This window comes from Ovis canadensis, chromosome 10 (assembly GCF_042477335.2).
Source record: "Ovis canadensis isolate MfBH-ARS-UI-01 breed Bighorn chromosome 10, ARS-UI_OviCan_v2, whole genome shotgun sequence".
Lineage (NCBI taxonomy): Eukaryota > Metazoa > Chordata > Mammalia > Artiodactyla > Bovidae > Ovis > Ovis canadensis.
The window spans coordinates 84,186,735-84,212,649 of NC_091254.1; the positions used below are offsets into that span (position 1 = coordinate 84,186,735).

General features: G+C 39.5%; 1 protein-coding gene across 2 annotated transcripts in view; it reads right to left on the reverse strand.

Moving 5' to 3' along the window:
• Window positions 1-393: 393 nt before the first annotated feature.
• Window positions 394-25,915, reverse strand: part of LOC138446662 (ATP-binding cassette sub-family C member 4) — a 188,176-nt gene continuing 162,654 nt past the window's right edge. For both annotated transcript variants that reach the window (XM_069601880.1, XM_069601881.1), the window contains 6 exons: window positions 25,384-25,539; window positions 17,941-18,030; window positions 14,055-14,227; window positions 13,524-13,629; window positions 8,749-8,883; window positions 394-2,133 (listed from right to left, as the gene is read on the reverse strand). In XM_069601880.1, the coding sequence (XP_069457981.1) occupies window positions 2,026-2,133; window positions 8,749-8,883; window positions 13,524-13,629; window positions 14,055-14,227; window positions 17,941-18,030; window positions 25,384-25,539 (768 nt within the window). In that variant the 3' untranslated portion in view covers window positions 394-2,025. The remainder of the gene's footprint in view (window positions 2,134-8,748; window positions 8,884-13,523; window positions 13,630-14,054; window positions 14,228-17,940; window positions 18,031-25,383; window positions 25,540-25,915) is intronic.

Consider the following 25,915-nt stretch of genomic DNA (forward strand, 5'->3'; position numbering starts at 1 on the left):
ATGGGACACAAGAATCAGCATTTCTAACAAGTTCCCAGGTGATGCTGCTGCTGCTGGCCTAATGACCACACTTTGAGAACATATATCCTGTAGGCGCTTTAAATGTAGCAGCAGTAGAGGTTTCTTGTTAGTTTGGAGCAAAAATCAAAACCCCCAAACTCCAACAGTTTAATACTTGATTCAATCCTGGGACATAAGCTATGACTTTCCCTTAATGGAAAGGGTACAGCTGAGCTTACTTCAGTAGCAACTGTTTCAATCAGTGACACCCACCTCTGCATAGAGCATCTGGTGTACTTTTAACCTAGAAGAGTTGGAATGGATCTTAAGGAAACACACTAGCTTTCAATAGGAAGGACATGAGTCAGACCTCTAAAAACGAAAACACAGATCTTTGGAGATGAAAACATTTATTTCAACTAAATTTTGTTTCATTGAAAAAGTCTATAATGCCATTAAAAAAGAAATAAAATAGAAACATTTAACTGTCTTTAAGAAAAAAACAAAAAACCTCTAAAGACCAAATAAACACATACATATACATTTCAAATATTTCCACTATTTTAACAAACCTCAATATTATCCTTGTTGTCATTTCAGTCTCCTGAAATAAGAACCATGACTACTACATAATTATGGGACTAAACATTAACCGTATTATTTCTAAATACAAACTACACTCAATGTATTTGGGTAGTTTGCCGAGTATGTGGTTTTTAAGGCTTGATTCTATGAAATATCTGTTTCTCTCTGGTAAAGAGTCCAAATACCAACTATCAGACAGCATATATATATGCAATTTGAGGGTGGTTATTGAGAGGCCATGAAAGTACACTTAAAACCAGGGCAGTAACTTTAGTAACTTGAACTCAATACACCATACCCACCACCATGGAGAAAAGCTAAGGACCTACAGCGCAAATCAAGTACTGCAGGTCCTAGAAGTATTCTGGTTTGTTGATCTACTGATCTGAAAGACCTAGACAAAGTGCAATTAGTGGTCAGAAGTAAACTAACCTGGGCAGGCTCATGAACGTGAACCTTCCTGATGCATCCTGAGAGCACAGGGCATAAACACAGTCAACGTAGGCAACGGCTTTCTCTTTTTCTCACTTTCTAGTTCTCTCTTTCTATCCTATTAAGACAACATTTCAATGATGGCTAAACCAAAAGGCTTATGTCAGCAGAGGGTCAGTCGTCATGAGAAATCCAGATGAAATCACCACTACATACTCAGGAATTTCAGTTAGCAGCATGGCCTTTTAGAAATATCACCAAGCTGAAGCTAAAACTGCAACAGGCATATCAAGTCAGAGCCACGGACTCTAGAAGCTGATCAATGATCACTCACATGTCTGTCATTATCAAAGCCCCATAGCATGGCAATTTTCTGAAAGCATTCCTTTCTCTCCCATCTCTTTTAGAAGATATAATGAAATACTGACCTTCATTTACCTTGAGGGGTGGGGAGGAGGGGCTCTCCTACGTAATGCCTCCTATTGTAATTTCAACTAAAGTGTATTTTTTGTTTTCCCTATTTTGTACTAGCTTAACTAGAGGTCTTTGGTGGGGAATAGTGGATCCTACTTATGTTAAAGAAAGTGGTAAGGCAAAATGGCAACTTTCACAAAGTCTTCAAGTAAACAGAATCCCTGATATAACTGGAAAGGAATATGTAGTCTGGGGACAGTAAAAAACATCTATGACAACTTTGTCTTACACCTTAGAAAATGTGCTTTGGCTCTGGAGTCTCTTTAAGGCACGAAACCTGGTAGACAGCTTTTACTGGTGGCCTGTACCTCTGATTTAGATAAGACAAAAATACTATTAACATATAAATAACAATAATAATTTTGTTAGGAGCGTGAAACCACTGGGTGAAGTTGCAGGAAAAAAACCCAAATAGACTAACATATTCTATGTGTGAATATCTGCTGCTGGTATAAAAATAAGTAAAATGTAGTTTAAACAGTGCAAAAACTATTGGAAAAATGCCTCTGGAACAGACTTGATGTCATGGTAGAATCACAGTGCTGTCTCAAAAATCGTTAAGGCTGAGGGCTGTCCACTGGAAGCGTTCATAACCACATGGCCATTGTGAGTAATATCTGGATAATTCCTCTTGAAGTACACCTAAAAAAAAGGACAGGTATAAAAACATGTTTAAAAGTTTTCAAGCCCTCCTCCCTAAGGTAGCGCATTTCTCTGTCCACTTTTCATATGAAGCAATCATATCACTAGTGGAGACACAATATTAAAAACCAGGGATGTATTTGTTCTGTGGAGGAAATAGCCCCCATTAAAACCCTCAGTGGGGCTGGGCTTAATGCCAAACAACCTGTAGATCCACTACAGTTCTGATCATTCTGATCCACAGATATGCTTTATCAGTACATTAAATTGATAAGCAAAATCATCTTACTGACTCAAAGCCTGGAGATAAATTAAAAACAGGGTGACAAAGAGGCTGGGAAATCTAGCGTCTGCACGGGGCTTTCTCATTTTCACACATAAAATGAGCACAATCGATTTGGATGTTAATATCAGGTTGTAATCCCTATATTTTATAAACTCTGACTGACAAGCATTGAAACGCTGGCGTATATGTATGAAATATCCTGGCGTTTAATTTGTGCGGCAAAGCAGTTATAGGGCCTATAGAAATGTGATCTGTGGATAGTGGGTCCCAAGAATGAAAAGAGAATCAAAAGCTTTAACAATGACTCAACCAAGCAACTTCTCTAAAACGTAAGATGATACCAAATAAGACGACAGTTCTTTGCCAGGCCTTTGAGTTCTTGAATTCTACCAATTTCTAGCTGAACTGGAAGAGATACAGGTTTTCTGATAAATGTATAATCAGAACACAAAGGAAATGAAATGCTGTCAAGTTTCTCTGTTCCACAATCATCACTTTTTAGTAGCTGTATCGTATCTTGGTTCCTTGACGGATACACATAACAAAATGAAATAATGTCAAGACTTGTGAGCTCTTATCTCCAAATGTGTTCAGGTGAAAAAGGGCTTCAAAAGTAATTTTTTTCCTCCAAGGAAGAATGTGAAAAGTTTTGTTTAAGTCTTTAAAACAGAAAATGCACCATCTATCTGAGGCTGATTTCTTGTCACGTGCTGGGTTGCTTAGACACATGATTCTTACAAAACCTCACTCTAAGGTTGCTATCAACAAAGTTATCACGAGATAGTAGGCTTCATAGTTGAAACAGAAAAGCTCTGAGACACCTACTTTCTTATTAGCTGTACTTTCTTCTTCTCTTATTGCTTGCATACTTGCTAATCTCAAAACCACACTGCATATGAAATGCTGTATATTAAAATGTCACATGAGGAGAAAAATAAATTCTCCAAGAATGCTTGGACCCCACTGGGTAAAATCTGAAGCTATTTCCATTATAATGTAAGCATCGAAAACTAAGGGTCTTGGGCCGGGGGGGGGGGGGGGGGGCGGGGTGGGGCTGGCGGCTAACTGCATTTCATCTTCCTCAATTAAAAAAAAATTGTCATACTTGAGTTGTTATATATTTATGTACAATACTGTTAGTAAAACTAAAAGCAGTGCTCCCTCAAAGGAAATTAGTTTCAATTTCTAATGCTTGATACACCACCCCATCAACTGGTTCTTTTCAAATGACTTGACAATGTCATTTTTTATTAAAAAATTTTATTATTAGCGAGTTTTAACCAAAATGGTCTTCATTTCATGGTCTAAAATACTTGAAACTAAATGAAAAGAAGTTGCCTGTGTGCATAACCTCCTTGGTTTGACTTTTCTCTCATCTGTTACCCTGGTGGAGCCCACACTCATAGTAGGAGTAAGAGAAAGCATCTTTTTCACAGGGTGGGTTATGAAAGAAGTTGAGATGATTGAACGATTGTTAGCAGAGTCCTCGTGGATGGGCTGAGCCTGGGATGGAAAAGCCCAGTCTCACCCTCTCTCTCTCTCCTAGGACCACTGCTGACCCTGGAAAAATCACTTAAGCTCTCTCCGCATCGGCTGCCTGATTTGTGAAATGAGACAACGACCTACCTCATATGAACTAATTGATGGCTACAAACTGCAGGATGAAAACAGGGTGAGCTAAATGTTGGGTGTGATTACGATGGCGCTCAGAGACATGGCCCCTTAGCCCACGGAAAGTAGCAGCAGCATCTGGTTTGAACAATGAAAACAAAACATCTAGGAGTCCCTTGGTGAATCTTTTGATTTTATCGTTACAGTGGGACAGGCTTGCAGTTAATACACAGTTGAATCAATAAATATAGTACCCCAAGAGGCAGTAATCCCGGGCTTCCCTCATAGTTCAGCTGGTAAAGGATCCTCCTGCAATGCAGGAGATCCTGGTTCAACTCCTGGGTTCTGAAGATCCCCTGGAGAAGGGAAAGGCTACCCACTCCAGTATGCTTGGGCTTCCCTGGTGGCTCAGATGGTAAAGAATCTGCCTTCGATGCAGGAGACCTGGGCTCGATTCCTGGGCTTTGAAGATCCCCTGGAGAAGGGAAAGGCTACCCACTCCGGTATTCTGACCTGGAGAATTCCATGGACTGTATAGTCCATGGGGTCACAAAGAGTTGGACACAACTGAACGACTTTCAATTTCAGGTGGCAGAAAGGTAATTAAAAGACTTAACACTTTCTAACCTGTGACTTTGATAAGTTACTTAGGCCCTTCTGCCTCAATTTCTTCATCTGAGGAAAAATACTACCAGCTCAAAATGGTTTTAATGAAGATTAAAAAGACACAATGCCAAAAAAGTTCAATTCAGGGTAAGCAAAATGTAAGACCAGTGAGAGTTGGGTTTCTTGAGACTTTTCATGTCCTACTCTGGTTTGGTTCATTATAGGTCCAATGTAGGCTGAAACAGTATTTCAACTGCAACTTGTAAACAAAGCTATAAACTCTCCCATGCATGGCTAAAGGTCAGCAACGGATGGTTCAAAAATGTAGAGTTATGAGTCAAGACTGTCCATTCATTCTCACTGAACTGCACAGCCCTAGTTTAACCTCAGCTACCGTCTAACTCCTCATCTTTAAGTCAGGTTTAATATTAGTATACTTCCTGGCGGGTGTATTATCAGAGTTATCTGGAGAATTAGAGAGGATTTCTTCATTTAACAGAATTTTGGATTTCCTCTCTTATCCTCTCAGAAATCACTCTCAGAAGCAAGGACACTGGAGATTAACAAGTAAGCCCAATATATGATGAAATCAGGAATGATCTAAAATCACAAATGAAAAAATATCTGAATGAACTGCCTTATGCAACTGGACCCAGTGGGCTGCAGCCAGCCAGACAAAAGGTACCTAAAGAGAGCAGATCTGAGAACTGATGGGACAGCAGATCTCCAACTGCCTGGTGAATTCCAAGGTGCCAATAAGGAATCATAGAGAATCGCTGTCTTTGCCTAAAGCATGTCCTAGGTGAGGTCCCAGGACAAGAGAGATTCTGAACTGCAATCAGCATTGTAGCTGCCCAACTCTATAGGTTAGGGAAAAGTTCAGGCTAAATGACTATATATTCTCAGTTTCTCTCTAGCACACACATGCTCAATCTTAATCTGGGTCATGAGGAGTGCTCCTATGTTAAAAGCACAGGGAATTCCCTTAAGTCTGAAATGAAGCACTAGCCACAACTACCCAGCAAATATATGGTCTTAAAATAACAGAATTAAAAAGTGAGTAGTAAGAATAATAATAAATAAAAAGGTAATACAGTTTGTAAAACAAAAAAAAGGGAAAAGGAATAGGATAAGCACATGATGGATGAAAGAAATACTCACTGGACAGACAAATATTATGAAAAAAATAATATATTAAAAAGAAAATGTAGTAGGATAATCAACCTGTAAACAACAGATTTCTGACTACAAGAAAACATGCAATAGTAACAAAAGATGAAACATGACAAAGTGAAAGAGAAGATAAAGTAGTGAATGGAAAATCGGGGATCTGTAACAACCTAGAGGGGTGGGGTGGGGAGGGAGGTGGGAGGGAGGCTCCAGAGGGAGGAGACCTATGTATACCTATGGCTCATTCATGTTGACATTCTGCTGAAACCAACACAATACTGTAAAGCAATTATCCTTCAATTAAAAATAAGTTTAGAAAAGAGAAAGCAAAAAAAAAAAGAAAATAGCCATTAAAAGAATGAGATAACTATACTCATAGATAGTAATATTAAGTGAAAAAAGGAACAGTTATTGTGCTTAAAAACAGGAAGGCCACATATGCACAAGTTCTTACTGGTACACAGAACAAGTCAACAGAATAGTCAAAAATGGTACTGGGGCTCCACCCTGGGGGAGGAGCCCTGTAATGACAGGAATGGTAAAGTGACTTTTTAATTTACGAAGTGATTTTATAAATAAAATTTTAAAACGTTAAGATTTTAAAATGTAAGATTTTTGAATTTTGTAGCATTAGACATATCATTTCTTTAAAAACTGATTATTAAAAATAAAATTTAACTATTTTCTGATGCTACTCAGAATAACTGTGGGCACACGTTCTTATTGCTGGGAGGTAACGGTTCAATATACATCCTTTTAAAAAGTGATCCCACTTTCATATTACAAAACACTCTGTATTTTCATAGCACGTAAGCATCTGCTCTCTCATCTGATCCCTGTAAAAAGGGAAGAAGCTGGCAGGGCTGTAATCCCTGCCCTACACACAGGTGAGGAGGACCTGAGGCTCAGAGACCTGGGGGGACACAAGGCTACATGGCTGGCAAGTGCCAACTCCATCTGTTCAGGCTAGTCCAGGCTTCTAGATCTAGGATATGATGTTTCATAACTTTTGGGTTGTTATCTGGTAATAACATGAATAGATAATATGTAATTTCTGTTACATACTGGGAACACAGAAACTTCAAAAAACAAAACAAGAAGAAAAAAAAAAGAAAAACAAAAACAGACCCTCAATCAGGTCTGCTTCATCACAGAAGAAAATGAATGACAGGCAGTAATCCTTTGTTATGTGATGAACTGGGTCCTCTCCAATTTTACATGTTGAAGTCCTAAATCCACCAGTCTGCCAGAATGTCATTTTATTTGGAGCCAGGGTCTTTAAAGGGGTGATTCAGTTATAATGAAGTCATACAGGTGGGTCCTAACCCACAGACTGCAGTCCTTATAAGAAGAGGAGATCAGGACACAGGCACACAGAGGGAAGACCATGTGAGACACAGAGAGAAGACGGCACCCCCAAACCAAGGAGAGAGACCTCAGGGGAAGCCTCCCCTGCCGACACCTTAACCTCAGACTTCCAGCCCCCATGGCTGTGAAAAATATGTTTCTGTTAAGTTGTCTACTCTGTGCTTCTCCTATGGCAATCCTAGCAAACTAATGCACCATTTAACTTTATGTAGCTAACAGGTACTTTCTTTACTATTTCATGGATCATCTAAAAGTGTCCATCAGACAGTGATTCGGCTTGCCTGTACCAACATTTTCAGATAATCAACGAAGTGAAGAAAACGTGACTTGGAAGAACCCTTTCGCGGATGTTGAGTTTTGTTTTCAAATGAATGAATTCTGTTAGAGTAAAAAGCTTGTTGATTCAGGCTAATCCTCTTGGTGTAACAGCTCCGAAGTGTGTATTGATTTCTGATGCTTTTACATATTAAAAGTTGACAATCTGACAGCCTGTTCTCTTACGAGGACCAGGTATATATGCAGAAATGATGTCAAGAAAATACCCAACTGGGATGGGAATCAGGCTATGTATTTATGTCTTTCTGTAGAAAGTGAAAGAAAGTGAGATTTCTGGCTGTTTCGTGACGAGATTACACAGGGAATCCCAGAAGGATGATGGGATCTTAGCAGGAAGTTCTAACTGGGAGACATTCTAGTGGATCAAAGTGTTTCGTGACGTGAAATTTCAGGGATAAGAAAATAAAGCGCTCTGAGTACAGCTTCTCTATATTTGCATACAATATAAGTAAGTAGGAAAAGTTCAGAACACAGTCTCTGGTGTCCCCAAACTCTTTAGCCAGCTTGGGGACCCTGCCCAGGTACTGGTCTTCATTTCCAAGAGGATGAATGAGATAAAACAACGACAGAGAACTCAGTCCACAGTGTGAAGGCACTGTGAATCCTGACTTATCCTGATGACAGTTTCATCTTCTAGAAGGAAAAGGAAGCATAGGGTGGGGAGGTAAGGGGTGCGGGTGGGGGGTGGTGGCGGGGCAAATGGACCTAATTCTAAATACTGAAGAATCAGGAAGAAAGTGACATACGATGGAGTTGTTTCCCTTACAGATGAGAAAACAGACGTGATCCACACATTTCCCCGCTGAATCTTTCTAGACTGATAAACAACATTCCATTTTTTTTCTCCTCCAATGCTTAAATTTCCAGGATATTCCTCAACAGCACTTGCAACACAAATGTGCTGAGCACCAATCAGAATGAATGTAAAGGGTCTGCAAAATGAAACTATTCTGTGTTCCCTGAGAATCTGAACCCAGAGTCCAACGTGTGGCCAGTTCAATCCGAAATCTCACTTGTGTGCGCACATCCTGGCCCCTCCCCCACCTCTGCTGTAGAGTCTCAGCAGCCCTGCCTTCCACCTCAAAAGTATTCTTAAGACCTAGTCATGAAGCTTTGTCTCTGGAAGCTTGTAATTGAAAAGGGCACAGAGTGATTGTTACCAGACCCCTGGTGCCAGAGCATTTGAGGAGTGAACCTTGGAGACGAACTTTAATTACAACTCCCCGCAGTGGGCTCACCTGTTTTGCTGTTTCAGTGAGGGCAGCGGCCTCGGCCTTGCCCAGTTGTTGCACCATCTTATAAAACAGGCTGTCTCTATTTTGCAGCAAAACATACGGCTCATCATATTCTTTCAGTCTCCCTGAATCCAAAACCTGTAGATCAGCAGAAAGAAAGCATTAGCACACAATGTTTTGCAGTAACGTATTATAATGCAGACAATATTTCGGAAAGGGATAGGACAGGGAGAACAGAGAATCTATTTGGGTGGTAGCACTGGCTGGTATTTAAACGGTTTGATTACCCTGTTTTACTAGACAGACAAAGGCCTAACCCGACCTTTTATTATTATAATGTTAAAGGAAGAAAATGAAAGTTTCAGACTATGATTACTTGCACTCGGCATATTATATTCTGCCCCATGGGATTGTTATCATTAGTAAGTGCTTCTAGCTCTCAGACTCTGAGCTTTGAAGGCTGTTTATACAGATACACAGAGTTGGGAAATTTCTTCATTCAAGAAAATCAAACTCAATCTAGCTACAAAGTAGGTTGATGTCATATAAACTGATGGCAGTGACCTGACAGCAAATTAATTACCTCCACGTTGGTTTCACAGAACCCGAGCAACATTGGGGGACAAAAATCAAATGCTTCTGGAATTTCCTTGGGTTCATGGAATATTTCAGGTGCTGACTTTGGCTGTAGCTTATTGCTCTGAGTGAAAGGCTGGCAAAAAGACCTGCTACCTCAACAGCTTTAGCTGAATTGCTCAGCACAGAAACAAATCTCTAGAAATCCAATTTTCTATCTTTGGATGAGACTAAAGAAGCAATTAAGAAACAGCTCCAAATTCCAGCGATCACTGCATGCACAGCACATGAGGACAGGCCAATCTGAATTCCCGAGCATCGGAATTTGTTGTCGCAAATTATCTCTCCTTGCTTCTTGTTCTTTCTTCAGCTGCCGGCCTTTCGGGCATTTTACTGCTCATTAATATGTCCACTAATTAGAAACTGAAAGGTAGAGGAAGGGGCTGTTAACTCTGCCTTTCTGCTTATTAGTGGCTTTGCTTAATGGTTTCAGAGGGAAGGAAGAGTCTGAAGCCATTGGCCCAAATGACGTACCTAGGAAAACAGTTCTGATGTTAAGTGGTACTTAGTTCTTCATTTAGGTCATATTTAGAGTAAATGCATCTTCGGAGAATACGCTGAGACGCTAAGCAGGACACAGGTTGTTTTTCCACACCTAGGTATTGCACTTAACTCTGTCCCAGGATATTTAATCGCAAACATTTTATTAAGTCTCATAAAGGCCATTTTCCTGTTAAACTTTTATTTACTACTGGGAATACCTGCTAAGAGCAGGCCTCACAAAAGAGTTCAAAAATAAATGAATCTGTTACATCTACATAATTATTAAAAGGTCCTATAATTTGACATGCCAATTTATATGCCCTGAATGTGTAATTTTACTTAAGTATAGCATTATAGAGCATAACCATTCTTCCTGATGTTGAAGGAAAAAAATGCAATTTTAAAACATAGGTCTCTCTCACGCCAGAGACTAAGTATACATATCAAATTACTTCATACAATGAAGAGCTTCACATTCCTCAAAAGCCACAACTTTTAAAAATTACCACCTCTGAGTTGGTAGAAATGAGTTCTCTGGCTATAAGAACTATATATTTTTCAGTGGAAATCACTAATATTAATATTTTTCTAACTTTCTACTTTATTCAAATTTGAATGAATACTAAATCTTTCCATTTTCTTTCATATTGCCTAAAACACATGCCACTGAGATAGTAGTTCTCAGCACTGCTGAATATCTAAAAAAGGGAAAGGCAGAAAAAAAGTAATAGGATTAACAATATAAAAGGCAGAAAGATCTATTTGACCCTTAAAAGTATTAGCAATGTAATGATTGTGCATAAGGGCAGTTTTTGTGTGTGGGGGGGTGGAGGGGCAGTGACAAATCCAAGCGAACATGCGACAAGAGTTCCAGGTTTTCAGTTACTAGGAAAACCTTATTAAAACAAAGCTTGAATTGATGAAGAAAAGCAAAGAATATAAAAACCATAAGATTGCCTACAAACAGAAGAGGTGGGATCTGAGTTTATCGGCTCTTGTTTTTGGTCCGTCATCATAGATTTCCAAAAAATTCTCTAACTGCAGATACTGAAAATATTTAACATGGGCAACAATACCGTTAGGCCAATAGTAGATTTTCATATGCCAACTTTGCTCATGTTTCCAGGGAGAATCTGGGGTGATCTGAAGACTGGACTGTATAAGGATTGGAGGGAAAAGCTGTGCTACTGGCTGAAGACAAAACAGGTCACAAGCAACCAGCTAATCCTAAACAGTACAGGAAGGGGCCTTTAATGTAGAGATAGTGCTGAGTTGTAGAAGAAAGGGGATTTCTCATTTGTCTGTCTTGCTCCACTGTTTTTCGACAACAGAGAAAGTAAGGAAGATTACATTAGCTGTCATTATGACTCCATCATGTTTAATAAACTTAAAATTGAGAGAACATCTTTGTAAAATAGAATTCTTAGCCTAACACATTAATGGTGCTTAATGAACCAAAACTGGGTAAATCCCTTTGGAGAGTCAACACATAAACAAAGCTATTAATTAGGTCACAGTTGTTTCCCAACAAGCCTTCTGCTTGATGTACTTATATTAAACAAAACCATATCCATCCGTCTTTGTGCAGAAGTATTCACCAGTGCAACAAAATGTGATTATTATACCGTAAGCGCTTGTAATTACACGACTTTATGGTGACAACATGGTTGGCTCTGCCCTTCATCAGCATCTGTCACTTCCCCAGCCCCTCCCCAACTGAGGCTGGCCGCCCACTCTCTGGAGCACTGGGCTTTCTAGCAGATTGACTTGTCTTTATGTCTACATTAAAGCTTTAGGAACACTTCCTGGAAAAATTTCCAGAAAGTATACTTTCTGGAAAGGAATACTTTCTGCAAAGGACACAGGTGGGGGCATCCCTCAGAGAATTCATTTTTAGGATGAATTCTCTGAATTCATTCTAGAGAATGAATGAATTCATTTCTAGAACACGATGAAGACGTGAATATCACGATAAAGTGAGGCACTCAAATATTCTGGTTTCCCAGGGTGTATAGAAGTTATGTTCACACTACGCTGTAGCCTAGCAAGCCTCCAACAGGATTAAGTCTGCCTTAATTTAAAAATATTTCATTGCCCAAAACTTGCTAACCATCATCAGGGCCTTCAGCAAGAGAGACTAATAATATCAAAGATAAGTGATCACAGATCACCATAACAAATATGATAGTGAAAGTAGTGAATGTGAAATAGTGCTGAAAGTTACCAAAAGGTGACACAGAGACATGGAGCAATAAGTACATGCAATTGGAAAATGGACTCGATAGACTTTCTTGACTTAGGGTTGCCACAGACCATCAATTTGTAAAAACTACAACATCTGCAAAGCACAGTTAAGCAAAGTATGCCTATATTTCTAAATCATACAAGAAAAAACTGTCTCAAAAATGAAAGCTTTGAGAAAGAACATTATTTATGGTGTTTCTTTTTTCCAAAATTGACAAGTTGACTGGTAATCAGAAGTTCTAGAACAAAACACAAGGTTTAAATCCGGGGTGGGTGGAGCACAGAGGACAATACCCCACCTCTGAAGCTGCAATATGCGCATCTCTTAGGTCCCATGAAGTCTAATCCTGCCCAGCCTACCAGAGGAGTCAGCAACTGCCACCAGCTCAGACCAAGATGTAAGTAAGTGGCCAAGTTGACATTTCCCCATGGGACCTCCTGACACATCACTGATGACCCAACCAGGAGCCCTAAACTGAAGGTCACCCAACACAGGAGCGGGAAGGGGAGCTCCACAGTGAAGGGCAAGGTCAACCACGGAAAACAAGTTCAGTCATCGCAAAGGTGAGAGGCTTCAAAGAGAATCCTTGCGTTTCCCTTCCTCTCCATCTTCCCCATTCACCCAGATGCTCAGTCTCCACACCTAGACACCAACATCGACTCCTCCCTCTCTTTCCTCAGATCCCATGTTCAATCCATTACATAGTCCACTTGGCTCCATGTCCTTCTCGATCCCAAATCCAACCATCTCACCATTTCCATTGCTACCACCTTAGTCTAAACCACCAATTTTAGAGAGGGCAAAATTATGAGAGCAATGTCTGGAGATCTAACCTAGATAATTGCTAACTAACATCATTAGCACAGTGTATCTTTTATTTTTCCATGCCTCCAATTCCTATGTAAAAGATTTCCTAAATTAGATGCTATTTGTTGAAATGCTTTGTTTTTCTCACTAGGCCTTTTCTCAAAGATTCCCCTCAGGAAATGTTGTGAATATTCCAAAAGCTGAGATATTCTGCAATCTAACCTGACAACTTCTAGGCAGTCTAAATAAAAGGCTAATTTTATGATTAAGGGAATCCAAAAATCCAGGAAAAAAATTCTGTGACATAGGGGAAATGACTGTGTTCCTGAACACTGAAATTTGAAGCCTTGCCTAGCATTTGAATTATTTTTCTGGTTTTTCATCTCAATGAAGAATAACAATTCCAACAAACTTTTAATATGAAAATATGAAGTTACTAGATATATTATTTAATAGCACATTCTAAAAGTGTGGGTCCATACTTGAGTTACTGTCAAGAATAAGAGGAAAAACTAACTAATTGGACATTACTGTTTTACATGGAAAGATACATTGAAAAATGGAACATAAATGGAAATAACTGAAATAACACAGGAGAGTGTCTTACCATTATCTTGTCACTATCAATGATAGTATTCAATCTGTGTGCTATGGTTAGCACTGTGCAGTGGGCAAATTTCTCACGGATTTTTTTTTGTATTAACTCATCGGTTCTAGAAACAAAGAAGTTGAAGTTATTAGTTCAGTAAAGACAGAAAGAGCAGACTTCAGAAAAAATTACCATATAATAATTTCATAAGACTTTTAAAAAAGCAATACTTTAAGACATAATCTTGCTCATCAAAAACTGAGTAGAAAAAAGTATCTTTAAAAGACTTTTTGTAAAACAATGTAAAACAGTCTTCCTTAGAACCTTCCTGAAACTATCAGGAGCTGGATTAGAAATGAAGCTCTCTTAGGATGCTTCATAACAACATTAACACATTTTGGTTTCTCTCTGTTTTCTAAAATTAATGTAATCAACAGACAAATGTGGGCAAAAGAGAGTACTTAGAACATTTCTCAACAACATTACTTTTTTTTTCCTTTCACCACATTTAAATTTCACATTTCAATTTCAGGGGCCAAAGCTCTGTACCTTGGATCCACATTGGCCGTGGCTTCGTCAATAATCAATATCCGATTTTTCCTGAGGATAGCCCTGGCAAGGCACACCAGTTGTCTCTGTCCAACGCTAAAGTTTGATCCGGATTCTGCTAATTCGGTATCCATTTTACCAGGAAGATCTTCGATGGCCTCCTTCAGTTGCACCTGTGGATACAGAAAGGAGGACACTTTCCTGAAGGAACTGCTACTAAAGCCGACAAGCCTCTGAGACATCAGTGCTTTGAGGTCATCAGGACGCCTTACATATCTTACATGTACAGCCAGGAGATGGGGAGAGCGCCTTCATATCACCAAGGACAACAGTGCAGTCAGTGAAGGACACAAAGGTCTCGTGACCGATCCTGCCACAGGACACCTACTGGGAACCTCCCCTAGGGACTACTTCAGAAAGTCTCTCAAAAAATGAAGCTATTTCTCTCATTGTGATCTAAAGGGGATCTTTATGGCTGACTCAAGTTTCCCAAACTACATTCTGCAGTGGAGTCAGAACTCTACAGAGGAAAAAAAAAAGTTTTTAATTCCTGCAGGAAGTATGGTTCTCTAAAGACATAATCCTATGAAAAATTCATTTTCGAAGGTCTGAAAGTTAAAAAAAAAAAATTCAAACAATGACTAACTGTACAGCTGTAACCCGTAAGCCTATTCACGGGGCTTCTTTCCCAAGTTTAACACTATACTACTAGGCCACTCAAGGCTGTTTAACTTCAATGTCATGAAAGTTTCATAGTGAATGGAAATCTTGTGAAACACAAGACACAACATAACATTTTATTTACCCAGCCTATGGGAGTGGATAGTGTTTAATCTATTGTTATAAGATTAACCAGCATTACAAAACTAAAAAGAAAAAAAATGTGACTGCCAAAGATGATCTGCTTTCAGAAACTAGAATTCCTGGCAGGAAATTGTGACACCTCAGAATCAAAATGCTCAGAGTCAAATCCAATCTGTATAAATTGCAGATTTCAGAGCTTGGAAGAGTGACACTAAATGACAAAAGGTATACATTCAAAACACAATGTGAGCAACTGCTCACTGAGATTTGTACAACAATGACAAAAATATGATTTTTTTTTAAGGAAATAAACCACACTTTTCTGAAATTAAGAGATCAAGCAACTATTCAGTAACTATTAAGCACTTACTTTTTAAAAGCAAAAAACTGAGGCTAGGTCACATGAGGTATTAAGAACCTCTATATGGTTTAGAAAGCTAGAAAGAGTTTCTGCCATAAGTAACTTATCAACTTTAGAACTAGGGCAAATATAGAAAAATAATTAGTATTAAAATATACAAACCATTAGCACCGTAATAGTCAAAATCTTTTTCATGCAAGGGTAAGGAAATTCAAGGAAGTGGTGTAAAGTCAAACACAAATAATAGAAAATCTTCTAGAAATGAACCTATCCATATAAAAACTGAGCAAAAGCACCAGGCTTCTTCTGTTACCTGTATTCATGTTGCAGCATTAGAATGACATGACTCCCAATAAATAATTATCACAATCCAAATGTGTGATTTACCATTCTGCAGAAAGTTTTCTGAAACTTCGCAGCATTTTATTACCATGATTTCATTTATCTTTCAGTTAATAATAAAAAACTACTATTGCCCACACTGAATAGGTATTACCTGAGAAAACAGGAATAAAATGAATGTTGCAGGGTTCAGTTCAGTTCAGTCGCTCAGTTGTGTCCGACTCTTTGCGACCTCGTGGACTGCCGCACGCCAGGCCTCCCTGTCTGTCACCAACTCCCGTAGTCCACCCAAACTTATGTCCATAGGGTCGGTGACACCATGCAACCATCTCATCCTCTGTCGTTCCCTTCTCCTCCTGCCTTCAACCTTTCCCAGCATCAGGGTCTTTTCGAATGAGTCAGCTCTTCGCATCAGGGGGCCAAAGTATTAGAGTTTCAGCATCAACATCAGTCCTTTCAATGAACACCCAGGACTGGTCTCCTTTAGGATGGACTGGTTGGATCTCCTTGCAGTTCAAGGGACTCTCAAGAGTCTTTTTCAACACCACAGTTCAAAAGCATCAATTCTTCGATGCTCAACTTCCTTTATAGTCCAAATCTCATACCCATACATGACTACTGGCAAAACCATAGCCCTGACTAGTTGGACCTTTTTTGGAAAATAAATGTCTCTGTTTTTTAATATGCTAAGTTGGTCGTAACTTTCCTTCCAAGGAGTATGCGTCTTTTGCTTTCATGGCTGCAATCACCATCTGCAGTGATTTTACAGCCCCAAAACATAAAGTCTGTCACTGTTCCAACTGTTTCCCCATCTATTTGCCATGAAGGGATGGGACTGGATGCCATGATCTTAGTTTTCTGAATGTTGAGCTTTAAGCCAACTTTTTCACACTCCTCTTTCACTGGGCAGGAGGAAGCACAAGATGGAATCAAGATTGCCAGGAGAAATAGCAATAACCTCAGATATGCAGATGACACCACTCTTACGGCAGAAAGTGAAGAAGACCTAGAGAGCCTGTTGATGAAAGTGAAAGAGGAGAGCGGAAAAGTTGGCTTCAAGTTCAACATTCAGAAAACTAAGATCATGGCATCTGGTCCCATCACTTCATGGCAATCTATTTCTCACTTTCACTGTATAATCATAAGGAATTTGACCTAGGTCATACTTGAATGGTCATACCACTAGGTTTTCCCTACTTTCTTCAATTTAAGTCTGAATTTGGCAATAAGGAGTTCATGATCTGAGTCACAGTCAGCTCCTGGTCTTGTTTTTGCTGACTGCATAGACCTTCTCCATTTCTGGCTGCAAAGAATGTAATTGATGTGATTTCGGTGTTGACCATCTAGTGATGTCCATGTGTAGAGTCTTCTCTTGTGTTGTTGGAAGAGGGTGTTTGCTATGACCAGTGCGTTCTCTTGGCAAAACTTTCTTAGCCTTTGCCCTGCTTCATTCTGTCCTCTAAGGCCAAATTTGCCTGTTACTCCAAGTGTTTCTTGACTTCCTACTTTTGCATTCCAGTCCCCTATAATGAAAAGGACATCTTTTTTGGGTGTTAGTTCTAGAAGGTCTTGTAGGTCTTCATAGAACTGTTCAACTTCAGCTTCTTCAACATTACTGGAAGGGGCATAGACTTGGATTACCACAGTATTAAACGAACAGAGATCATTCTGTCGTTTTTGAGATTGTTTCCAAGTACTGCATTTTGGACTCTCTTGTTGACTATGAGGGCTACTCCATTTCTTCTAAGGGATTCTTGCCCACAGTAGTAGATAAAATGGTCATCTGAGTTAAATTCACCCAGTCCAGTCCAATTTAGTTCGCTGATTCCTAGAATGTCGACGTTTACTCTTGCCATCTCCTGTTTGACCACTTCCAATTTGCCTTGATTCATGGACCTAACATTCCAGGTTCCTATGCAATATTGCTCTTTACAGCATCAGACCTTGCTTCTATCACCAGTCACATTCACAGCTGGGTGTTGTTTTTGCTTTGGCTCCATCCCTTGATTCTTTCTGGAGTTATTTCTCCACTGATCTCCAGTAGCATATTGCAGGGTAGTTAGGATATTAATTCACTAGGTCACTAGTAGAATTTGACCCCCTAATGTTAACTTCTAGTTCAGTGCTCTGCTAAGGACAAAACCACGTTATCTAGTTGCTTTGGGTTCTAGGGAAAAAGCCAAAAAGTATGAGGCATTTTACTGCCAGTTTTCATTATCAATCAATACACACATTTTAAACGCACCTATGTCATCAACATTCTCCTAGGAGGTAAACAAAGTCTGTTAAACTGATAGGATTCCATTAATTACCTGCAATGCTACAACTGCACACACATACGAACTGACGTTAAGACGTTAATTACGTTACATAAATTACCTCTTCTAAGGCATTCCACAGTTCCTCATCTGAATGCTCACTGAAGGGATCCAGATTCTTCCTCATTGTTCCAGTGAATAAAACAGGTTCCTATATATCGCAAAATAGGAACTGTTATTTCTGTAAACTATTTTTATCTTACACAAATGCTTACAGAAAATAATTTAAATTCAAACAAACCCAACATTCATTATAATCATTAATAACAAGCTTTTGGGACCTTTGCTGTGTCACGTGGCATGAGGGCTTAGCTGCTCCAAGCCATATGGGATGCTAGTTACTAAACTGCAGACTGAAACCACATCCCCTGCATTGTAAGACAGATTCTTTACCCCAGGCCCACTAGGGCAGTCCCAAGAGATGTTTGTTTTGATGAAGTGACCTACTTTTCATATTATACTCTAGAGTCATTACTTAAGCTAATCTATGGAATAAACTGGTTTTGAAAGACAAGACTTTTTGCAAGCGCCTGGTGGACCAGTGGCCAAGACTCAGAGCTCCCAATTCAGGGGGTCAGGGTTCAATCCCTGGTCTGGGAACTAGAATCTCACATGTTGCAACTAAGGATCCTGTGTGCTGCAACAAAGCCACGGCACAGCCAAATAGAATGAATAAATACTTTTGTTTTTTTACAAAAAGACAGACCTACCTTCCTTCCTTGAGCAATGAAAGGTCCCACAGGACCAATAAGTTTGGGAATGATGGTTTGGGTGGTTTAGGAGAGAAGGAAAGGGGACCGCATTTGAAGTTCAATCACAGATTTCGTAACAAGGGCCTCGCTCCACTGTCACTTCCTTCAACAACTTCTCCTTGGAAATCTTGTTAAAGTGAATGAGTCTCTCCAAATACTAGGGGACTAAAATGAGATTCTTTGCAGAAAGAAGGATCCTTCACTTCTGAACCTTTGACCAAGGCCTGTAGTTGATTTACGCTAAGTGTTAACTCTCAGACACGCTATTGGCCTCAGGGGGGTTCTGCTAATTATCACCAATCCACTGTTGATTGTCACAAAAAAGAAAAGAAATTAACTATCTCACAATGCTATAAGGGTGCTCACCTAAGTCCATACTATTCCTCTCAGAGGATATACTTGGCAGCATCTATTGTTTATTTAGCAGCAATGGATGAAAAACAATTGTTTTGTACATAAGAATATTTCTGCTTGCTATGACATGTCAAAAACATATTTCAAAATCAGTAAAATTTCCATCAAAACTTGTGGAATGAAAAGAATGATGTACCAGAACACTAACCGATTGAAGCTATAAAGACAGCAGGCAATTTGTGAACAGTGTCTGTTTTAGTATGTCAATATATTTTATGTGTGGTGTTCATTTTGGTTTCTACTCACTCTACTTTCATCCACCAAATACGAAACCATTATATTAGCTTCAAAAGGTACCAACAGTGTTCACAGTAGACACATACTCCAAGGGCAGACAAGGGTCAGATTAATGATCATTTCTGACAGATATTATTATTAAAGTACCCACTTATAACCAACAAAGTTAATAATCATATAAATAAGCGTTGTAAAACTGTTCTGCAGGCAGAACACTTCAGTGTAGAGATTTATGGTAGGACCTACAAGCTTCATATAAATATACACTAACATTTATTAGGCTAAGACTCTTTTTTCTGAAGGAACAAAATTAAACCTCACTTAATAAGATCCCATAGAGAAGGAAATGGCAATCCACTCCAATACTATTGCCCGGAAAATCCCATGGACAGAGGAGCCTGGTAGGCTACAGTCCATGGGGTCGCAAAGAGTCAGACACGACTGAGCGACTTCACTTTCTTTCTTTTTCTTTCACTTTAATAAAAAGTAGCTGGCACAGTACAGTTGAAGAACAAACACTCTTGTACAACGTAGTATTTTAAATGAAGCATTAGTTTCCAATCTGTTTTTCATCAAGGTTTAAAGTCAGTTGTCATCCTTTGTGCCATATTCAATAGTAATTTTTTCCTTTGTTATGAATATGACATGAGTTCATATTAGGTGTGTGACCCAAAAATGGCCACGCTGAATCACAGCATTTAGTCTGGTAAATTGATAATCCCTCGACACAACCGGAGGACTGAATGGCAGTCTTAAGGGACCTTTAGTACAGGCTGCTGGAAGAAAAGACTGTTATCTTTGTAGGATAACAATCCTGCAAAGAAACCCTACCTACTAACCTTCTAATGCTTAAAATGACCTAGGACCAAGACAAAAAGTGTACAAATGGTTACAAACAAGGCAAATAAAGGATAATCATTTCAGTCCTAAACTAGGACTATCATGAGTAGCTACTACTAAGAAATTAACACAACACTGTAAATTAACAATTGTTGTGGTTTAATCACTAAATCGTGTCTGACTCTTTCATGACCTCACAGACTGTAACTTGCCAAGCTACCCTGCCCATGGAACTCTCTAGGCAAGAATGTTGGAGTGGGTTGCCATCTCCTGCTCCTGGGGATCTCTGTAACCTAGTGATTGAACCGGCATCTCCTACACTTGCAGGCGGATTCTTTACCACTGAGCCACCAGGGAAGCTCCATAAATCAACTATACTTCAATTTTTTAAAAAAAGTATATACTGCTACTGTTTTCTAGTGTCCTAAAGCTCTGTTCTCCTTTCTAATCTGAGGAATTTTCATAAGAGGAAACTCATCTCCCTGTTTCAAGAATAAGAGAAGCACCTGAAGTCACTTTAAATTTTGGTACCCTCATCATTTTTTTTTTTTTTTAGATCCTGAAGCCTCTGAAGGAACTAATCATCATCCATATTCAGAAGAAAAGGACACTGTTTGCCAACAAAGAAAGAAGAATTAAAGTCATGTAAAGTCCTCTTTCAGGGGCTCCAGGGAGCAGTTCCAAGAAGACTTCAGTGTCAGGAACAAAGGGTGACTGACTACTTTAGGCGAGAATCCAGTTATATTTCTTTACTAGTAACAGCACATCCAACTCCTCTCTTTCAGTTTAATTCTCAACAAGATAAAACGGGAAAGAAAACCAGAAAACCATGGAGAAGTCAATGAGGTAGCTCTGGTTCATCTTCTTCAACTTACTGAAGAAAATGCAAGGAACAGAAATACCAAAAGAGGAGAGGGGGCTATTTAAAAATACCAAGCTTTTGCTTTGACATAGAGAAAAACTATTAAATATAAGAAATGAATCTAATCATAATTAAGATGATGACTGCTGATCTGTGCCGACTTCTGGGCTACCATCATAAACACTGAATTCACATGGAATCCCTCTTCAAAAGAAAACACTTTCCTTGTGCCATAAATTTTCTTGTGCCATTTTCTCTAGGTACAAAGAATCATCCAAAGAGGCTCGTATTAGCGATTATACTTGGGGTAACCTATTAAGACTCAAGTTTCCTTACTGGCAACTGGGGCTAACGGTGCAAGGCTGATGTGCAAAGCTGGAACAACAGTGATGCTAACACTGACCAGGAGACCAGCCCAACGAGGGACAGGGAGGGGCGGGATCTATCCAACTGCAAGCTCAGTCAATGGATCAGAAAGTCAATTTTGTGCCTTATGACTGTCATTATATCTTTTATGTTAGCTGGAACAGAATGGATATCCTAGATGGTTTTAAAGTCCACTTACAAGAAGAGCAAAGCTAATTAGAAGAATGGAGAGTAAAAACCAGCATATAGAGTAATAATATTTTAAAAAAATTTTGTGTGTGTGCAAGATTGGACATGAGATTTCATGTTACGAAGCAGTTCTACTGTGGATGACAGTCAACAGGGTACTGAAGTCGTCACAGGGTGATCAGCTGCTCAGGTTCTGCAGTTGGTAATCACCGAAAAATACATAGGAAATTCAGGCTCTGCTGCTTACTTGCTAAGTGGGTTAAGCTCTTAGTGCCTCAGTTATCAAATCTGTCAGATAAGGATAATAAGAGAATTATGAGGATTAAGGAGGAGAGGGTAGGGAATGAGGTAAACATGTGTTAAGAATTCTACAAGTGTTAGGAATTATTATTAATACTGTGTAAGTTGTCAGGGGCTGCAATAAATACTAGAGGAACAGAAATGAGGGACAGAAGTCATGTCTTCAAGGAGAACAAGACAGCTGTCAAGAATGTGGAAAGCATTGAGAAAAATGCCAGAGGTCTTCATGGGGGACAGAAAGGTATGACTAGGGTACAGGGTGATGGTCAGGAACAAATTTGGTGGAAGGGGGGCCATCAACCAAGAGAAATAGTGATATTCTTTCTTCTTGCTCCTTGGAGAAAAGACATTACATAAATTTTTCAGTTATGCTTTTCCCTAAAACTCTACTGCATTGCTTTTTAATTTTGCTTCACTCTTTAAATTTCTATAAACAATGTGGTTTACGTTATAAGCAATAAAAGTACTGAAAATCACTAAGGACTATAAAAACATGAAAAGAAAGAGCAAAGCCTTTCCAAAATGTTAGTCTTTTAGAAATAACACCTGAAAGGTCAGTGCCTTCATTCTTAAGAATACTTATAATTACTGTTGACTGACTGGTCCCAAGAATCAGCCATGGGATCTAAGTTACATTTTTAGTGTTAGTCACTCAGTCATGTCCAACTCTCTGCGACCCCATGGATTGTACCCATCAGGCTCCTCTGTCCACGTGATTCTCCAGGAAAGGATATTGGGGTGGGTAGCCATCTTCTCCAGGGGATCTTTCCAACCCAGGGATTGAACCCAGGTCTCCCGCATGGCTGGAAGATTCCTTACAACCTGAGCCACCAGGGAACCCCACATATTTTTAATTTGTTTAACTTATTTCTTTGGCTGCACCTGGTTTTTGTTATGCCATGTGGAACCTAGTTTCTTGAACGGGGATTGAACCTGAGACCCCTGCACTGAGAGCAGAGTCTTAGCCACTGAACCACCGGGAAAGTCCTTAGTCATATCTCACAACAAATCTGTGTCACATTAGTTTCTAGACGTGGTTCAAGGACCAGGACGCTGGACCTCCAGACAAGTGACATCCTCAAGGCCCTACAGTCACATGAGACAGAGCAGGAATTAAAAAGTGGCTCATGTTGACAGTCTATGACCTATCCCTGGCTGCCTCCTGAATAATCTCCTGGGACACTTTACACAAACATTCTCTTTTATCAAATAGCATTGCGCCTCAGAAACAAAGAAATAGAGAGTGAAAAAATAAAGTTCTGTGTTTACAATGGTTAGTGATCATTATCTACATGGATACAAAGCTTAGCACTGTTTTGTAAGCACGCTCCCTAGAGTGTGTACACAGAGCATGCTCAAACGTAGGGTGGAAACTGATGGAACAGAACCAAAACGTGGTGATGTCAAGGGATGTTTAGTCTTTGCTCAGATGTGCTTCCAAAACATTACTGGCAGAGCCAACAATCATCTAACGTTATTTCTTTATTTATACTGTTCTTTTATGTACACAAGCATACAACCTTTTCTTATTAAGAAGCATTAAAAGTAATACAGGGCACGGTTTCTCAATCCTTTTATCCAAGGACATAAAAGTACTTTATAGACACACCCGTTATGTCTTAGAACTAATCTCATTTGGCCCATTTCAGAGATGGGTAATGGCACCCTACTTCAGTACTCTTGCCTGGAAAATCCCATGGATGGAGGAGCCTGTAGGCTGCAGTCCACGGGGTCGCTAAGAGTCGGGCACGACTGAGTGACTTCACTTTCACGCATTGGAGAAGGAAATGGCAACCCACTGCAGTGTTCTTGCCTAGAGAATCCCAGGGATGGGGGAGCCTGGCGGGCTGCCGTCTGTGGGCTCGCACAGAGTCGGACACGACTGAAGTGACTTAGCAGCAGCAGAGATGGGTAAAATCAAAACTTAAAAATGGGAATCCAGAAACATCTATTTTCTACATTAATCACCAAGTCAGCCACCAAGAACAGATTGCTCTAAGTACTTCAGGTAAGAATCCACCTGCCAATGCAGGAGGCTTAAGAGATGCAGGTTCAATCCCTGGGTTGGGAAGATCCCTTGGAGGAGGGCATGGCAACCCACTCCAGTATTCCTGTCCAGAATCCCATGGACAGAGAAGCCTGGCAGGCTAGAGTCCATGGCATCACACAGAATTGGACATGACTGAAGTGACTTAGCATGCACACACAGCAGCGATGCACAAGCATTCTACTTTCTGCACATCCTTGTGAACACTTGGTTCTTTTCTTTCCTTAAAAATTGTTGACATCTTTAGAGTTATGAGGTGGCATTTCACTGTGGTCTAAAAACAATACCTTGATTCCAAAAGTGCTTATACTAATAACAGGTATTTTAAAGGACAGGGGTAGGGAACAACAGTTGAACAGTCATAAGACACAAGTCTATGCTCTCCTTCCTTTGGGTGCCACGTTCTATATGCTTCCTAATAACATTTCAGAGCTCATTACACCCGCATTCCAGGAAGCACATTTTCCTGGCTCTTAATCTCTCTTTTCTATGGTTCTCTTAAAGGTATATATTTTTCTCAGCATTCCTTGATGGTCAGATGATTGTAGAGAATTTTTTTTAAAACAGCAAAGATAAAAAAATGAAACCAGCAAGTTTATCACAGCAGAGGGCAGGATTAAAGATGAAGGCACAGAGTCTATGTTGTCCTTGGCTATATACATGGAGGATAGTAACAGACATCCTCTGCATTATTTTACGTGGATGAAACATAAGGAATGACAAGAGCGTCTACTATGCAAATAATCAAGCACTCCTTAAAACTCATACATATTTAAGAAGTTAAAAAAAAAAAAAGGAAGAATCAGAAACCAAGAAGAGATGGTTAATTCAATGTTCCATCAACACAGAAGCCATGTACTGGGTCTATGTGAATCGATCCACACCCACTGACCTATTTAGTCCTCACAGCAGCTCGAGGAGTTGGTACTGTAAGCTGCCTTGTAAGGGAGAGGAAATGGAATTCCATGTCCTGTGCTTTTCCTCACTATTCTGTACTGAATGCCTGGTTAAAACCGCTTACTAACAGCTAATTTCTAAAATTTTGCCCTGTCCATCCATACACACTGTAATTCTCAAAGTCCTACACTTTCACAGAAAGCCTTCAACTCTAAAGATGCAGCTTATTTCTTATAGCAAAATTCCATCATTAAGACACTTAAATTAAGATTCTGGTTTTTCCCGAAAGAAACCTTTCATATGTTAAACCATTTATAATTGTTTTCTCAGAATTATGTGGTTATCAGTGGTCAAAATAGAAGTACCTGAATAAGCTTAAATTCAGAAATCTTATTAAACCACACACACACAAAAGAAACAAACTAACAAAAAAAACCCTGATACCTGAGAAAGTATCTGTGAAAATACCTGTACTTAAAAATATGCTCTACTGGGGGAAAAAGAATCAACACTTTCATCCAACTAAAACCAACAAATCAAAAGAAATTAAACTTAGATGGTGTATAAAAAGAACATGTGAAAATGCTCTGATGTGCATACCTGAGGTATAATTGACATTTTCTTCCTTAAATCATGAAGACCAATTTCGGTTGTCAAGATCTTATCAATCCAGATTTTACCTTCAGGCTCCGACAATCTAAAAAGGGCAGCGATGAGAGAACTTTTTCCAGCTCCTGTTCTTCCCACAATGCCAACCTGTAAAGAGATCCAGGAGGAATTAAGAACTAACAATATGCAGCAAACCTAGGAAAAACCCTGGTTGCTGAAGATGAATTTTAAAAGTTCTACTGAGTGTAGTCTCTCTAGTTCCTCAACTGTGGCACTGTTGAGATTTGGGCTCAGGTAATTCTTTGCTGGGGAAGGGAAGCTGTCCTGAGAATTGTAGGATGGATACCAGTAGCCATGGAGTCTACCCATTTGATGACAGAAGCACGCGCCAGGAGATGGAAACCAAAAATGACAGACATTGACAAATGTGCCATGGTGAAGACCCCTGGTTCAAAGAACAGAATCAGTCCACAATCAGTAAAAAGTCAGAAGCTTTCCAAGTGTTCCATTAGAATTCAGCTTT